General features: G+C 42.1%; 1 protein-coding gene across 3 annotated transcripts in view; it reads left to right on the top strand.

The window, feature by feature from the left end:
• FGF13 (fibroblast growth factor 13) overlaps window positions 1-7482 on the top strand; it is a 323690-nt gene extending 316208 nt beyond the window's left edge. For all 3 annotated transcript variants that reach the window (XM_050964866.1, XM_050964868.1, XM_050964867.1), the window contains 2 exons: window positions 4802-5000; window positions 6076-7482. In XM_050964866.1, coding sequence (XP_050820823.1) covers window positions 4802-5000; window positions 6076-6212 — 336 coding nt within the window. In that variant the 3' untranslated portion in view covers window positions 6213-7482. The remainder of the gene's footprint in view (window positions 1-4801; window positions 5001-6075) is intronic.
• Window positions 7483-17566: the final 10084 nt, after the last annotated feature.

Below are 17566 nucleotides of genomic sequence, written 5' to 3'. Positions count from 1 at the left end.
GAAAGGTTTGCTGAAAGTTAAGTGATTGGCTAGACTGGGGTGCAAGACCCTAAATTACTTGGGGGGAGTTATCAGTGTTGGTATTTGCTTTAGTTGTTCTGGTGCTAAATATTTTTAGCCTTGTGTTGTACCAATAAAACCCCTGCTTGCGAGAAGCACAGCTATTTAGCATTCCTACTGCAAAGATTCCTCCTTTTCTTTTTAAGCAGGCAGGAAGATCGTAGGTATTACTAATTAGTAAACTGAATTGATGGAAACAAATACTTGTAAAAAATAAACTGTGTTAAATGCACCACTTTGCATTCCTGAAAGAACACAACATTTCTGCTGCCACAAACAACATCTAAGGCATCAGATAGATGTTTAAAAAGACAAAGCCGTTCAGCATGTATGTCTCGTCTTTTAGTAGCTAGGGCGACATGCTAGGAAAGAATAGCAGTTAGACAAGCCAGAGAAGCATGACTGAATGCCAAAATGGTCAATTAAATTAGGTGCCTTCTTTTCCAAAGCTGGAAAAAACAATGAAAAGAAATCTGCTGTGGTAGCCCAGCATGTGAGGGAGATTAGACATGGTGGAGCTCTGGAGGGACTGTCTTTTAATTGCGTGTGATGCCGTTCACCTTCAAAAAACAGCACACCCATGTTAATGACCATTGAGTTTCTGGAGGAGCGAAGTAAAGGGATTGCCTCCTGCGAGAGGGGGAGGAACTACCATGGCATTGTGCCATCGCACCAGCGTGCAGCGTCGAAGGGATGTCTGGCATTTACAGGGCTCTCTGCTGCATCATAGCACCAAGCACAGCTTGTTACTGAAGCAACAAAGCCAAGAAAAATCAAGAGTGAAATAGGCTTTTTAGAATGTTTTCCTTTCTATATCCACCCTTTGTCCTCTGTCACATCAGACCAAGTGCTGGGAGTTTAGCAATCCTGACTGCAGCCTTTTGACGAATCCTGTGGTGAGAATGTCACACACTTAATCAGGGAGGGACATGGACAATGAAGGGAGGGGATACCTGCTTCCGTGTTACTGTCAAGTGTAGCCACTCCATGTGAAAGCAGTGCACTCTGAAATCAATTGGCTTCTTGAGAGGGGGAGAAAGAGTGCAAATGTTGTGATTCGGTTCCTAATCTGAACCTCCATCGCTGAATACAGCAAGCCTTTTGTAAACAGCTGCAAATTACTGCACATAAGCCATAATCATTCAGTGGCACACTGTAGTTTTCTGTTTTACTGCTCTTAATTGGATGATATACTCACAATATTCCTTATTAACACAGCGAGCGATGGATGGAGTAATGCGGTAGAAGGGTTTTATTTGGAAATCATATAAAATACAGTGACTGGCCCCCTTGGACAGTGATTGAAGCTGAGTGTCAATTAACTAAATAGCAACTAATTAACATGAAGGAAGAGGGATGACATTGCTTACTATGCACTTTTTGTTAAAGCGACTGCCAATCAGTTGGGTTTGAATTCTGTTCCTTCGCTGCACAAAGACACGAGGGCAGAAGGATGTAGTACAAATCTGTAGAGGAATGTTAAAATAACACCGCTTTCTCTGAAAGGAAGAGTCAAGAAACTGGGTCCAGCTCTGACTCATTTAATTTAAGCCTCTTCCTTCCTATGATCTTTTTAAACCAAAATTACCCTCAAGATACTTTCATAATTTATTTCTTGCTTGTGTTTACTACAGTACTGACATAATTAGAGTCAAATCCTCATGCACGTGAATAACTCTGTTGAAGCCAACGAGACTACACATATAAGGAAGACGAGCAAGATTAAACTCAGAAATTTTAGGAGAAATACAGTGGCATTTTACAATGCCGTCACTACTATAGTTAAAATTGCATTAGTGTTTCTATTATAAACCCCTTGCTTTAAGGGATTTATAACTCCAGAGTAAATACCTCTTGGGTTGAGGCTTGTTTTCAAAACGCATGGATCCTTTGCAGTTCTTATTCTAAATTCCTACTGACTTCATTAGAACCTTACAAATGCTTTTGTCTTTTAAACAGAAATGTTATTGCTCATCAATTTATAATTTTGATTATCCTGTCAGTTCTAAAATATATCCAACTATGCTAGGGACTAATGGGCCACTAGAATGCATTGAGCAGTGATTTAAAAAACAAAACAAAACAACCCCTTTATTTCATAGGGTGAAATCCTGGCTCTACTGAAGTCAACGGATCAAGGATTTCATCCACAGTTTCTACTCCTATATACTTCAGGGAAGTTATTTTCCCCAGTATTGTTCATTTCAGAATACTGTTAAAAAAACAAAGGTAATTAATGCACAAAAAATATGACAACCGAAAAAAAGGATCTACATTTTAAAGGATGAGCGATATTTTGCTGTAACCTATGTGAAAAGAACTTGCATTTGTGAAGCATGTATTTATGCATGAAGAGATGGAAAAAAAACATTGTTGCTTTTCTACCAACATGCAAATTACTCACAACAACAAATCCTAGATGTTGGGAGGATGGTAAATCAGCGACGTGTTTCTCTGGAAAAAATCGAAGGAGCCAATGCTGGGCTTGCAGTGGCATCGGCTCATTGACCTGGAAAAGACTGTGGGAAACTGTTTATTTTTTTGTTTTTAAACTTCCTGTGTTGACCTTGGGATGCTTATTGTGAAAATTCGGCTCTTACTGTTGAACTTAGGTATTGTTTACAACTACAGCATGGATCTTAGTGTTGAACCTAGTTACATCTTACAGTAGCTACAATGATGTGGTCAACACTGAAAGAAAGTGTGCCCCTGCTCATCGATACAGCTTGGACATACTAATTAGTGCTGGATTTAAAGCTAATGAGCATATCACTTATTTTGCCTTGGGAAAAAATATTGAATCGTGCATTTTTGTTTGCATAAGGGCTAATCCTGCACCCCTCGAATTAAGAGTGTGCTCAGTGATTTCACTGATGCAGTTCAAGGCTTTACTTTCCAAGTTTTACTTTCCCACCTGTATCTTTGTTCTCATTATTCTCAGAGACAGGAGAGTGTGAGTGTGGTGTGTGTATATATTTTACACACACACACACACACACACACACACACACACCGAGCCAGACTGGGTAGATATAGATGTAAGCCACAGTTCACAAGTTTGGCTGAACCCCAGTACTTTATGCTCAGCACCTCCGAGCATCAGGCCTCTTATTTATGTGGCTACAATATGGAGTTAGGAGTCTAGACTTGTGTGTCTTCCTGTGCGTAAGAGAGCTCTTTCTGCCATCATCACATATTACTGTATGCTAGAACTGGCCGAAAGATGTCACATTTCAGCAAAAATGTTGAAATTTTTTGGCCGTCTCAAAATTTCTAATTTTTTGACAAAAAATTAAAATCTAAAAAAAAGGTTTTATTTTCTTTCCTCCCTCACCTCCTCTTCCGTTATCCCCTGCTTCTTTTACTCTTTTCCTCTCTTCCATTTTGCCATGGAAAAAGGGAGAAACAAAGGAGAGGAGCATACACAATAATTGTGGCATGGGGGATTTTTTGGTCAAAAATATAAAATCAAAGAATTTAGAAAAGAAATTTTCCATGAAAATATTTGTTTGAAAAATGACCAATTTTGATTCAAAAATTCAAAAATTAAAGTTTTGCACAAAAAAATTCAGGCCTGCTCTATGCTGCCGACACACAGTGACTCCTGCTGGGAAAGCTGTACAGGGATGCACTACGGCACAGCCTCCCCTCTCTCTCTTGCCCTCTCTAGTCTTTTGTATGACTTGGGCACAGGGCAGGCTGCTAGGCAGCATCGCTGTTGCTGGGGCGTAGACTGCAAATTGATGTCTGGCTAGAGGTTTATTATTATTTGCTGACCTTCCCACATCTCCTGAGGCAGTAAGTTTAGAGGCGTGGGTGTCCAGTGCACTGAAGAGGCAGGGCTCTGTGCTGGGGCATCAGCATGCATGAGTAGAGCTCCACCCCAGAAACAAGGAGAGTGCCTAGGACACAGCAACCATGCAGATAGATGCAAATCGTGTATTTCTCTTCGAAAGCTCAGCTGCCAGGTTCCAGTGCAATTCCTTCTGGTTACTTGTTGGCCTCTGGTGCCAAAAAGAGGTTAACTGACTCAGCCAGAATTACAGGATGAGAGTCACTCACTCAGCCAGGATTACGAACCAGGCAACTCCGGTCTTGCTCTTTGCTTTAACCATTAGCCCCCATCATTCCTTTCGAAGCAGTGGAGTTCAAATTGAAGGGTAATGCTTCATCTTTAACCCTTGCCATTGTAGCTAGGTGCTGCATGGTTCTCAGAACAGAGCCTGATCTCCCATACTGGTTTTCCAATAGCTATCACAAGCTTCAGGGACATACAGCATGTAATATGCTGGTGCTTGTCAAAAGGTATAAATAATGTAGACTTAATGAGGTAGCTAAATAAGCTAATTTAACATCAAGTGGTTAGTAAGAGACCAATTTACTCACTGCATCTTTGCTTGGAACTTTTACTGGACTTTTCTCCTTTATACACTCAGTCGTTCACTGCTGGTTTCTGCATTCTACTAGCAAGTACAGAGAGACTCTCACTGACCAATAATTCTTCACTTTGAGTTTGCTCATTGGGCAGCAAGATTTTATTATGCTTCTTTGAGTTGCTCTGCACTCTCCATGGGTTTCAAATTGTATTACTCTGGAGTTCATATTTTTAGGGCCAGTGTTCCATAATTGGATGGGGAAGATATGTCTTTTAACCATCTGAAAGGCAATGAATATCAAATTATCTTGTATTAACTGATGTGCAATTCAGCGCTGCAGGTATTGATCTGTTACTTTCTTCCAGGAACATTTCACACCTGAATGCAAGTTCAAAGAATCAGTATTTGAAAACTACTATGTGACGTATTCTTCAATGATCTACAGACAGCAACAGTCTGGCAGGGGTTGGTATCTGGGTCTTAACAAAGAAGGAGAAATAATGAAAGGAAACCATGTGAAGAAAAATAAACCTGCCGCACACTTTCTTCCAAAACCCTTAAAAGGTAATTTCTTTAGTGTTCCCAACTATTATGAAATGACGTTACATTATATCCGAAATATTTAATTGCAAAAAATACATTTTAAGTGTTGAACCATTTACATAATGGAAATGTAACATCCTGCAGCACATCATTAATGTAATTGGAGCTGCTTTTTCAGATTCGACTACATACTGTGATATTAATTTGCTTCATGTATTCAAATACATATGTTAACCCATTTGTCCTGGTAGTTCTCAGTATGTCCATTACAGTCCATAAAGATTTCACCTAGACAGTGCAACTGGCAACCAGCAGAAAGATGTATCATGTCACGCTTTGCTTTACGCTTCAGGGATGTTTATTAATGGTATAGTATTCAGATGGTAACATTTTGTCTCTACTACACAACTATTAAACATATGGACCAGCACCCAAACATTAAAAAAATGCATGTGAGACACAGATGATGCCTTGTCTTAGACCCTAGGTTTATTTGAGTAACCTGTTAAGGCAAATGTCATTTTGAAATCATAGAGATTATCTCCAAGATGCACAACCCTGGATGGATAGACAGGCCATTTCAGCCCATGTCTAGTCTAGCTTTACAGTCTACATATTTAGGGCCAGATTCTCAGCAGAATCCAGTGCACCTACGAAACCACTGCATTCGTGTATGCAATAGAAAACTTAAAAGGTTCATTTTTGTGGTCATTTACCTGGACCATGTGCACCAATGTTGGGTCAGATCCATTGAAGTCAATGGAGCTAGGCTGATTTACGCCCCATGAAAATCTAGCCTACAGAATTTTGCAGAGAGAAAGTGGTTATGTGCCTATTTTAGCTAGTGCCTCTAATATTTTGCCCCTTAATATGAACCTTTGAAATTCTCCTTTCATGAGTGTTTGCATGTAGAAAAAGAGAAATCTCCTAATGATCTTATCCATCCAGTGAATACATTTCTTTTACTATTCCCATGTTACTTATTATTGAATGAAAAAGGTCTAATTAGCCCTTGAAATTGCATAGCCAAGAACAGGGGCAAAAGTAGCAGCATATAAAATGTGCTGATGTGCTTCTATTTCTTTCTGATTTTCAGTGGCCATGTACAAAGAACCTTCTCTTCACGATCTCACAGAATTTTCAAGATCTGGAAGTGGGACCCCGACAAAAAGCAGAAGTCATTCAGGAGTGTTAAATGGGGGGAAATCCATGAGTCAAAATGAATCAACGTAGCCAGGTTAAGGCAAGCCAAGTGCTCTGTAAATGGAACCTTACCGCCGGATGCCGTTGAATTCTTACTAGCAGTCTTTCATCCAAACCGTTCAATTGTTCAGGACAAGCCGCTGAACTTGCATAGGTCACTCGTTTATCAGCCATTAGATCTTCTGGTTGTCAAAGGATATATCCCAAATCTGTAGAATATGCGTGTGCATATCACAAGACACCTGGATAGCCAGCAAAAGATAACTGTGGAATAAATCTCAGAGAAGAAATGTCTAGCTCTTTTTCCTCTCTCTCTTTCTCTTTCTTTTTTCTCTCCTATGCTTTGTGGAAAACTAAACAAAAACATTTCACAGCATTCACTGCTGATAAGAATTTGCTTTCCAACCAAGAAATAAAAAGACCACTTTTGCTCGTCAAAGGAAATTTTAACGCTTATATGTTTTATAGGAGCAAACAACAAAAATGTAAACTCTGTTGTTTTCTTGGCTTACTGTTTTATATCTAAGGCTTGATAACAAAGGTATCCTTTAATTTGGATTAGTGCAACTTTTTGATTTCTCAGCTCAAATGGGCCTTTAAAGCTGTGTCTTTAAAAAAAAAAAACTAATAAATTCAGGGCTGGAACTGAGAGTCGGTGTCTCAGGCTCAAGCAAACAGTGTTCTTGTGATTTTAACCACACTGAAATATAAATTTTTATAGATTTGTAGCATTCTGGTAAAGTTCTTGTGCTGACCCCAGTCTGTAGGAATTGAGTTGTTTTGTTAACCCGCGTCAGTGGAAGATAACGTAAAGGGATAAAATTGTCCTCCAATGTAGATTTATCTTAATTCCCTTTTGTGTATCATGTTAAACTATTGTTGTGGCGTCTTTTCTAAAGACAGAAACTGTGGAATTAAGGTGACTTAATTTTTTATAAGAAACGTCTTGTTTGTAAAAGTCCTTCTTTCCCTGTAATGGGCACGTGATTCTTGTGTAGGAGGAAGCGTTAGGACAGGTTACCCCTAAACAACATATACTCATACATGCTATTGGAAAAATCGTTTAAAAATTTAGTTAGGTTTCCATTTAGATCATCATATCTGTTGCATGGGAGAAAGTTGGAATATTGGCATAGAGTTGCATGATGTGTAAGATTTTGTGCATTAACCATCATTGGATTCTGTGCTCCAAACCTGACATAGTTCTGTACAAGCAGTTGTCTGCCTTGTACAAAAGAGTTGTTTATTATTTGTTGTACACACAATCATGCACTGAATAAACTATTTATATTAAGATGTACTTTTTAAAAAAAGCTTGCTGTTTTATTAGACAATGTGCATTGCTGACTTTTATCTGGAGACACAGAACTGACAGTCAGATACACGCAAATGAGTGTTACTAATATTATATGTAACATTTTTTGGTTTGTAAACAGCTTTATGTGAAGTAGTTTACACTCCTGGAATACTATTCACAGTACAAATGAAAACCAGCCCTTCCTTAGTGGGGCCCTTCTTATATACCCAGCTGAGACTGCAAACAGGATGCTAATTCTTTAAGAAGTCTCATTTTCTCTAGAAGAACTTTTGAAGCCCTATGAAAAATAGGGGTCCAGACTTTAGATCTCAAAGCTACTCAAGTTGACCCCTTATGAGGTGGTATTTTCATCATGTCCCTTTGATTTCTGTATCAAATGTATTCAGTTTACCAGCAAAAGGTATGTTGGTTTGTTAAGTTCCAGCCCCACACATTCACCTCTGGCTTGCCTGCATTCTGTCCCTCTTAACATAACCAGGGTTTGGCGGGCCAAATGGTGATGTCCCTAGCACCTGTGCAAACCCCAGCGGCACTGCGGATACTAGACTTTTTTCCCTAAAATGTCCCGTCATTTTACTACTGGTGTTGCCAACAGTGAATACACGAATGTAGACCAGCCATCAGCATCTGAGTTACTGTGAGCATTTAAGCAGCAACGGAAAGAGAAAGTTAAGGTTTTGATTAGGTTTGGGTGAAAAGGCAAATCTGGAGGTAGAGTGAAAGAGAACAGAGAAGGAAGGGAGACTCTTAAAGTTATCCATAAACTTTAGCTAGAAATTAGAGTGACATATTAAGTTATCTGGTCTATCCCCTCCAGTAAAGATTTGTTTCCTAATAAGTAGTTTGGCTTATCCCAACCAAGCCTCCGAACTGTTTGAGATTTGCTCTTCACTCATTCAGATATGTCTAGAAGGAGTTCCTATGAGAGCCATCCACTTTTGGATACATAAGGATCTCACGTACAGTTGGATCTTCTGTCGAATGCTCTTCTATCAGTTATTATATACTGTAGCACCAGCTGCGTGCTAAACACTAAGGGCCCAATTTTCAAAGATATTTGGGTGCCTAATGGGAGTCAGACACTCAACCTGCTTACACACTTTTAAAAATCCCACTAGGAGTCTACTGTTAGAGGGCTTTCCCTTCCCCTCTTCCCCTGGGTCTTGTCACGCAGACAGCAAGCAGAAGACCAGAAGTCCGAAGTGCAGGCAATGTGATGTTTATTGGGGTTAGTTCCAAGTAAGTATATCCAGAGCTCTGCACGCCGGCAGAGTCTGTTTCCCATTGTTCCGTTCCCAACTCTGATGCTGAAGAGCGTTTACCCTGTATCCCCTTCCCAGCTGTGTCACCGCAGAGCCTTGCCTGTTGTCAATCACCTCCTCCTTCTTAGCAGGCCCAAAAATACCTGCAATGCATGTCCCTGTCCTGCCCTGTCCCACCCCTTACAACTTATGGTCATGTTCCATTTTGGAGGGTCGTGAGTCTGAGGTCTTTGTCCCACGTCTTTTGTATCCCATTTTGTCTCAGGCTAACAAACCGATTTATATGCTAACATCTATCTGCAGTTTGCGGGGCCTCAAAACCTGGCCTGAAACATTTAGCAGTGAACTGGCCCTAAATGGAAGGAAGAGCGGTCCTTTCTCCAAAGAGTTTACAAGCTAAGGTCCCAACCTAACAATCCCCAGCTTGAACTCAAGCTGTGTGGCCCCAAAGATATGGTCCCTGACAAAGCCACACACAGCTGGCTCTTAAAAGCACAACCTAGCACTACATACACTAAAGCTATGTTCACAATGGCTAATGTTCTAAAGAAATAAGATATGCAAAAAATTGTGACAAAAATGTAACTGGTGCACATGCTTAGAAACCATAGAAAACACCTTTTCTATATATATTTTTTAAATATTTTTGCTAGGTATAGAAAAAGTTAAACTAAAGAGCATTAACAACCTGCATCAAGGTAAGCAATACATCATGTAGTAACAGCTAAGCACATCGCCAGCTCAGTTCTATTCTTTAATGTTAATATAGCCTCATAGCATCACCTTGAATTAAAGAAGTTAATCAAAATGAAGCTAAAAGACTATGCCAGTTGAGTGGTCTAGCATCAGGGAAATTCTCTATGTATAATTATTCAACAGACTCACCCCCTGAAAATGGCTATTCATGCTCCAGTTTCTGGCATATATAAACTTTTCTAGCACTAAAAATGTCTTATGCATCAATTGGAATTTTCAGAAGGATTCAGCCCCCGCTCCCCCAATTCAGACCAGATTTTCAAAAGCGCTCAGTTCCTCATGTAGGGACCCAAATGAGGGGCTAGTGTTTCATAATGCTCTTTTGAAAGTCTGGCCCTAAATGTTACAGTGGGAGCTGTGCACTTCAAAAATCTGGCACTGGGCTCATTTGTGCAATCCAGCCTTCAGGGTGAGCATTTTAGAACTGCCTCTTGTGACTTGGGAGCACAAGGCCCAATGAAAGTCAGTAACATCCATCACGATGTTGTTTTCCCCTCTGAACAGCTGAAGCTGCAGATCTGCCTACTACTAAAAAGTGTGAGCTTGGATTATTTTCAGATCATAAATTCTCTTAATTGGTAACAATGATAAAAAGCCATAAGAAGCTGTCTAGGCAGCTGTCACTTTCTAAATGACAGGCCCGAGATTTTTCTGGAATCAGGTAGGGCCAAGATGGGAGAATGACACATTATTTTTCCCCAATGCTCCTTTTGGCCAGCACAGAAAGCGTCAGCATTTGGGTAGAGAGTTAAATTTACCAGTAGTTTTTGTCTTCCTTTATGACCCCTACAGACCCCAGCTGTCCCCTCACAGAGGGGTGAGGAAAAGAAATGGTAACGAGTCTACGCCATGAGCTAAAGGAATTAACTCCATTGCCTGACAGCAGAATGAGGCACTTAGCCCCTGGGGCTGGCATTTCTTCAAATCAGCCTAGGGCATTTGGGTGTCTGACTCCAATTACAGATGAACAGGAGTGGAGTGCCTAGCGCCTTTAGGCTTGATTGAAAAATCCCACCCTATGTGGCTTAGCCTTCACAACCACAGGACAATTAACCAGGATGTTACATACAACCCCGCAGAAATGGAACTAACAAGACACGTGCTAATCTTCCCACCCCACCCCATCCCCGTTCAGGCACTTCACATCTCAGGTCCCCCTTTCCCCTCAATCTTGTCTTCTACTTAAATTGAGACCTTGTGGACTTCACAGTTGTCTGTAAGAAGCCCTATGGGCCGTCTCTAAATACTGATGAAGCAAGGGGCATTTTCAATGGAGTGCAGTGGGAATGGGGCACCTTTTAGCTCCCCCACAAAAGCCACAGCCATAAAATTTGCGCATATGAAAAGTTTCACCCAAACAATTCCTCAGATCCATCTTTTTCCACGGGGAAGGAGAGGGGAAGAGGGTGTGGTTTCAAAAGCAGCTGTAATTTAAGAGCCTAAAGTCTATTTTTTGCAAGTGACTTAGGCACTAAAGCCCACTAACTTGTAGTGAGATGTTGGCACATTTCAAACTATTAGCCTTGATCAGTGGTTCTCAAGCTATTTACCACTGTGGACTACATATGCAGCTCTCGCTGTGTTATGGTGGCTGCAGCCAAACCCTATCTATACACTCACTATGGCCCTGAGACTGTCGCATGAGCTGCAACTATATGCTGATTGGGCCCCAAGCGGACCGAGACCCCACCGCCCTAGATGCTTTTATGGAACATTATAATTATTGTCCCACAGTCATCTAAGAGCTGCTGCTTTATTTTACAGAACATTCTTAACACATGTACTTTGGGGCTGAATTTCAAAAATGACTAGCCCCAGGGGCGTCTGGACTGGATGCTTCCTGCTCAGACCCACACTGCCTCTGCAGTGTGATGTCAGGGTTTCCTGCTGGTTGGCGCGGTTCCACTAAGCTGACCTGCGGAAGGACAGTGAGTGAGGTCCATTCCAGCAGAGTAAAGTTATTCAGCAAGCACTGAGCGGATGGCTTGCTGCCACCAAGGCCTTATCTACACTAGCCTGATAATCCCCAGGATTCAGCACCAACTCACACTAGTGCAGCTGCGCCTGTACTAAGCTGCGGCTCTACTCAGCGCTCAGGTGGTCACTTCCAAAGCCTGCCCTGAGCAGAGTTTCCTGGCATGGTGGTTAATCCCCCACCCCCACGCCATCGCTGTACTAGAGGGCTCAGCTGTGGTGCAGTTCCAGGACCACTAGCAGACACCTCCCACCCCAGTTCCCCTTCCTGCTGCTCAGAGCTAACTGTGCTAGTGTAAACGCACGCTGCACTTTCACATTGGGATAACACTAGAGCAGCTTAATGTTTAATCAACTTTTTAATCACAAACTCTCACATCTAAATAAAAAGCGGGGGGGGAGCGCGGGTGGACTGCGGACATTGCAACTAAAATTGGGATTATTATTCTAATACTGTTTCTCAACCAGTTCGTTAGCACTTTCTTACCATGGCCTGTATTTAAAACCAGTTCTATGGCGCCTTGTCTACACTAGGGAAATTTTGCACCATTGCTCAGGTGAGTTCAGCGGGCCTGATGGTGCTGGGTCGCAGGCTGCTGCTGGGCTCTTCCAGCACACTACCATTTGGGCCTGCTCAGAACGTCTCTGATGGTCAAACAGAGGTTTCAATAGCCTAAGCAAGTCTCCTGAACCCCCATTTATTCTGGCCAGTCCGCCAAGCACAGAACTGTGAGCTAGCTTGCAAGGGAGCTACGGGCCAGCCCAGAAGCCATGTTCATGTTTTCTGATTTAGCGCTGTCTGTTGTCCTCCCAACACACACCTCTGCATTCCTCCTTCATCCACTACCAGGCAGGGCTTTGTTCTCCATGTCCCTTGAGATGTGCCATCCCCGCTAGCAGTCATTTCCCTGCGCCACTTACAGCCTCCACCCACAAACTCAACAGTAGACATGCCCATGAGCAGCCCATGAGCGGCAGAAGGCGGCTGTGTGGCATTCCCTAGAGTCTTGAAATGAATTTGTGACTGACCAGCGCCACTGCTGCTGTGCTTTATAAAACAGGGCATGCGCCCTAGCTTCATGCACTCAAGGAGACCTCACTCAATGTACAAAGTTTTTCATGCCTTTTGCTTGGAAAACCTTTTTCTCTCTACTCTTCTGTAAAAGAGGTGGCAGAGAGCCAGTTTTCCAAGCTATTGCCAAGCCAAACATCCTCACTTATTTGTGCTTCCTCCTCACACCAGGGTGGTTGACAATAAACCTTGCCTGCCTGTCTGTGGTCAGGTAGGGCTCTTCCCTCTCCTCCTCCCAGCGTATACGATCACTGGCATGTGACACATATAGACAAGTCATTGCACTGGGGAATTTACAGTCTGTAATACACAGGCACAGAATGGCCATGTGTTAGCCTCAGCGACAGCCGTGGCAGGGTAAGTTTTGGTGCCAGGTGGCATAGGTGATGAGGAGTAAAGGCGGTTTGTATAATGCTGGGAGGAGCCCTACCTGACCACAGACAGGCAAGCAAGGAGTGTTGTCAACCACACTGGCGCCAGGAGGAAGCACAAGGATTCAGGAGAGAGACTATGACTTTGGGTTTGGGCCTCATTTAGCCTGTCTATGCCTTGTTTTCCTGTCCATAAAATGGCCATTCTGCTACTTCCCAAACTCACAAGGGAGGCGTGAGGCTAAATTCATGAATGGTTATGAGGCCCCTGTTGCTGAGTGTCATAGACTTGCCTGTGAATAAATACAGATGGAATCTGCCTGATGTTCAGCTAGCGAGAGGGGTAATTATTAGGGCCTGGAGAAAAAATTGACTTTCCATCAAAAAATGGAAAACTTGTTTTTGATGAAACAACAGAATTTTCTGCAGCAAGGCAATTGAGGCCAAAACCCAATCAGCCATCAACAAACCAGTCTGGTGGGACATTTATTGACCAACCCTCGTAAATGTCAGTTGTGGCTGCATAACTGTGGTGTCAAAATGGCAAGCCCCTTGTAAAGTTCATGCTTTTGTGCCCCATTCTCAGATTGTAGCACTGTAGTAAGAATCTCCTTTAAGCCACCACACCCAACTTGAGATGAATGTGGATGTTTGCAGGGGCTTGCACACCCAGGCACAATGAGAAAAATTTCGTTGATAAATGTTGGCACGACTGCCACTGAAGAAACTCCTTCATTTACCTCTGACTGGATTTACAGATGTACCAGGCTGGCAAGGTGAAACTCAGCAAGGAATCAATTTCTAACAGTGGCAAAAAAGGCCTTTTCTATACTAGAAAAGATTTACTGGCAAACCCTCCTAGCATAAATGCAGCTTATCCTAGCAAAGAGTGCTTTCCAATACAAATTCCCCACATGAAATAAGCTATGCTGGCAAAAGGACTTTTGTCCCCCAGGATAATGTATCTACACTAAGACTTTTGGTGGTATAAAAATATTTTGGGGGGGTGGGGAATCCCTCCTCTATGCAACATCCTGGCAAAAATTTCTAATGTAGAACAGGTCAGGTATAACGATAGACCTTTGTATTTAGAAACTGCCTGGCAGAACGGAACAGAAAATATACAAACGCTGAGAACTCTGATGCTATTATTTCTATTAGTTTTGCTGCAAACATTATGCCATAGTCAGAAACTCAAATGGACAGCATATTATATGAAGCTAGATATTAAATGGATGCTAAAATAATATTCATACACATTCTAATAACCCCTCAACCAACAAAAGAATAAGCAGCATATAAGCCTCAATTTACATCTGCTGCCGACTTTTGTAAAGCAGATTAAAACCACATGTTGTGGATTGAAACAAAAATCAGCTAAATGTCACTGTATAACACAGGCAAATATTTATGTAGTAATATGATGTGGGTGGGTTTTATGCTCAAGGTTCAACTGGTCTGTGAGGTTTGGTTTGATGTCCAGCTTCAGTATGCTTGCAGAGTCAGAAACAGGGTTTAAAGCAACATCAGAGGCTGCATTCATACAACAGACTAAAACAGGTCTCCCTTTCCAGACAAGGAAGTGGAACAAAAATCTCAGATGACCAAAGAACTGCCCTCTTCCCCACCCATCCTCATTGAGCAGAAACAAAATCTGCTTCTTCAGAAGAACAGATTTAGAAGCGGCTACTGCATTTCTTCATTGCCTCTGCTTAAAGCCTTTGGATGGATACTCAGCTGAGTTCTCTGCAACATACTCCATTTCACACACCTGTTGCAACAGAAAATGCTTGGAAACAGAAATTGATGGATGGCAAAAAAAAAACACAACTAATTTAGTACCAAAATATACTAGTTGCTGCATTGGAACTGCAACTGTTCCAGTGTGAACAGGTGGAAGGCTGGGAATGAGAGAAACCATGTCCTTGACAAAGCACAAGAAGAAGAACTGCAGCAGAAGCTACTGGATTGCAACCAAAGTTCAACAGAAGGATTGGTCTCCAATGCCTTCATTAGGACTAGCAGTGGAAGCAGCAACATAAGCACTTCATCCAGAGTTTTGCTTTTATACCCAGATCTTCCATTCACTGGGCTGATTTTCACTTCCTTAATCCACAGCACCTTAAGGTACATTTTCCTGCTGTCCCTCCATGATTTCCTCCAACCTATAAATAGGCCACCCCCCTGCTTTTTTTTCTATTGTCCCTCTCCCATGTACTTCCACCGCACTCGTGTAGCTCAATTCATCACTCACACTTTCTCAGCAGAAGGCTGATCTTTTAATCCTTCAGAAGGCATTTCATTTACCTAGCTAATTACATCACTGAAAACATGCAGCCTTGTTTCTGCCTTTCCTCTAGGTCTGTGCACTGTCCAGGCAGTTGCTAGCAAGACAGGAAGTCAGCAAGTCCCCTGTGACAAAGGGATTTATCTCTGTATCTCCCTCAGCTGGTGAAAAACAGGGCTGAGGGAGCTTTCAGACTCGCTGTGCATTGCCCCCCTCTGCCCAAACTCCTTGGAAGCCTTCAGAAAGATTGAAAATAATGATGTCCCAACCTTAGATAAAATAGGTCAGCAGTGAACTTGGGAGGAACTTTGCTAGCTAGGTGCACCACTATTATGAGACACAATTACTACCTTCTTGATCCATCTGCTGGAGTTGTTTTCTCGAAGGCCTGCAGTATGAGTCACACGTCATCACTTTAGCCCCGTTTAGAAGGAAGCCACTACTCTTTCTTGCAATGCAGAGATCTTTTTTTGCGTTATGGTTGGCAGTCACCACTTCAAACCACTCCGCCATCTTTGTCTGTCCATCCATCTTGTATATAGGTATCCATCTTTCATAAACTGCTCTGTGGTTATTCTTGGATGACCTCCACATATCTCCTGCCCTAGCAGCTCAGCTATCTTTACCTCTTCTGCAGAGTAAGTCAAATTCACCCTCAGTGAAACTCTGCTCAAATCAATCGCGTGACAAATGAATGACTTTGGCCCACGCTACGTCTTTGTCTACCAGTCACACGTTCCTTACACTTGCTTCCAGTTCTCTAGTACCTTATGCTAAGGTGGCAAAAAGAGGTCATAAACTGCCCAGAAATTCACAGCAGACAATGTCTCTGTGGTAGCAGAATTCACTCTGGGATGAAATTATACCACAGCTGGTTCTACTCCTGTGTCAGAGATGGGTCTGCAGAGCTCTACACCACAAAGCCTCTGCTGCAGCTGGATTCAAACCAATGGCTCTGGCTCCCTGACACCATCTTCTCTCTCCTGGGATGAGCAGAGCTCTGGTAGAGAACAGACTTAAAATGACAACAGCTTCCTATCTCAAACTATATATTTCCCCTAGCACACACTCTCTCTTTCCTGAGCTTTGTTATTGCAAATTTACAGGCTTTTAAGAAATCTCTGAATCCAAATAGTTCTCTTTTGTCATTTCTGGGCTTTATTTAATAAATACCATGGTTGCACCTTAGCGGGTCATAGTAGCATTCTGGCTTTTTAAAGTATTAGACAGCAAAGTGCAAGGCCAAAATAACACCAGCTGTCGGTTTAGAACCTCAGCTGGTGTGAATCAGTGTAGTTCCAGTGACATCCCAGAAACTGTGATGATCTACAGCAGCCCAGGAACTGGCTACCATTCTTCAAATGGTATGTCAGCTCCTCGGACAGTGTAAATATTATAAGACCAACTTTTGTCCAATGTTTGGCTCTGCAAATGGCTCCCAAAAGCAGCAGGGGACAGGGATGGAGAAGAAGGGCAAAAATGCTCGTTACGTTGTTTCTGAGGCGCTGGAATGTTGTATAATCTCTGAGACATTTCACAAACGTTGTGCTTTTTCACCTCTTTTGAGGAAATTGCCTGAGAATTTAAAAAAATCTATAATGATAGGTAAACCTCAGATGATTCTGAAGTTGGCTTTGGCTCTAATAAATATCCTTAAAATTGGGTGTTCAGAGCATATTCAAACCTCTTGGATCTTCACAGCTAGGTTGGAAATTTCACAAGAAAATGGCCCCTCTAAAATATCTAGTACTTCCTGCACTGAATTTGGCAGGAAATGTCACAAGAACTCTAATATTTCAGTCCTTCTAGCCTAAAATGGAACCCAGAAATGTAGTCTTTCATAAAACACAGGACCTCATTCTCCTCTCATTAACTCAACTGAAATTCCATTTACTTGAGATGAGCCCCCCCCGCCTCGATTTTCCCCTGGAGAAGTAAGTTGTAGTTTGGCTTGGCTTTGGGGTGAGAATTTTAGGGGTGAAGAGGTCAATCGATGGATGAGTTATTTTCAATTCATTTATCCCTCATGTTTTGTTGGTTTTCTAAACTCGGGGGATCTGAGCCACAGTTCAAAAAGCATGCTGTGAGGAACCGCTTTATTTTTAACAAAACTTCAGCAGGGAGACATAATGTAGAGAGATGATTCAACATTACAAAACCATTTCACACTTAATGTAATTCTGTTAGCAGCTAATCTCTCTGACCATAGCCCACCTACACACCTAGAGATAGAGTTGCCAATACCAAGATTTTCATTACTATCTGTTTGGTATGTCACAAGGAACAATGAAAATGGGAACCACTGACTATACACAGGGCCAGGCGCAGATCTGGGGGCTGAAGG

Source organism: Gopherus flavomarginatus, chromosome 8 (genome assembly GCF_025201925.1).
Source record: "Gopherus flavomarginatus isolate rGopFla2 chromosome 8, rGopFla2.mat.asm, whole genome shotgun sequence".
Lineage (NCBI taxonomy): Eukaryota > Metazoa > Chordata > Testudines > Testudinidae > Gopherus > Gopherus flavomarginatus.
The sequence above is the reverse complement of the archived record's forward strand: the minus strand, read 5'-3'. Positions and strand labels throughout refer to the sequence as shown.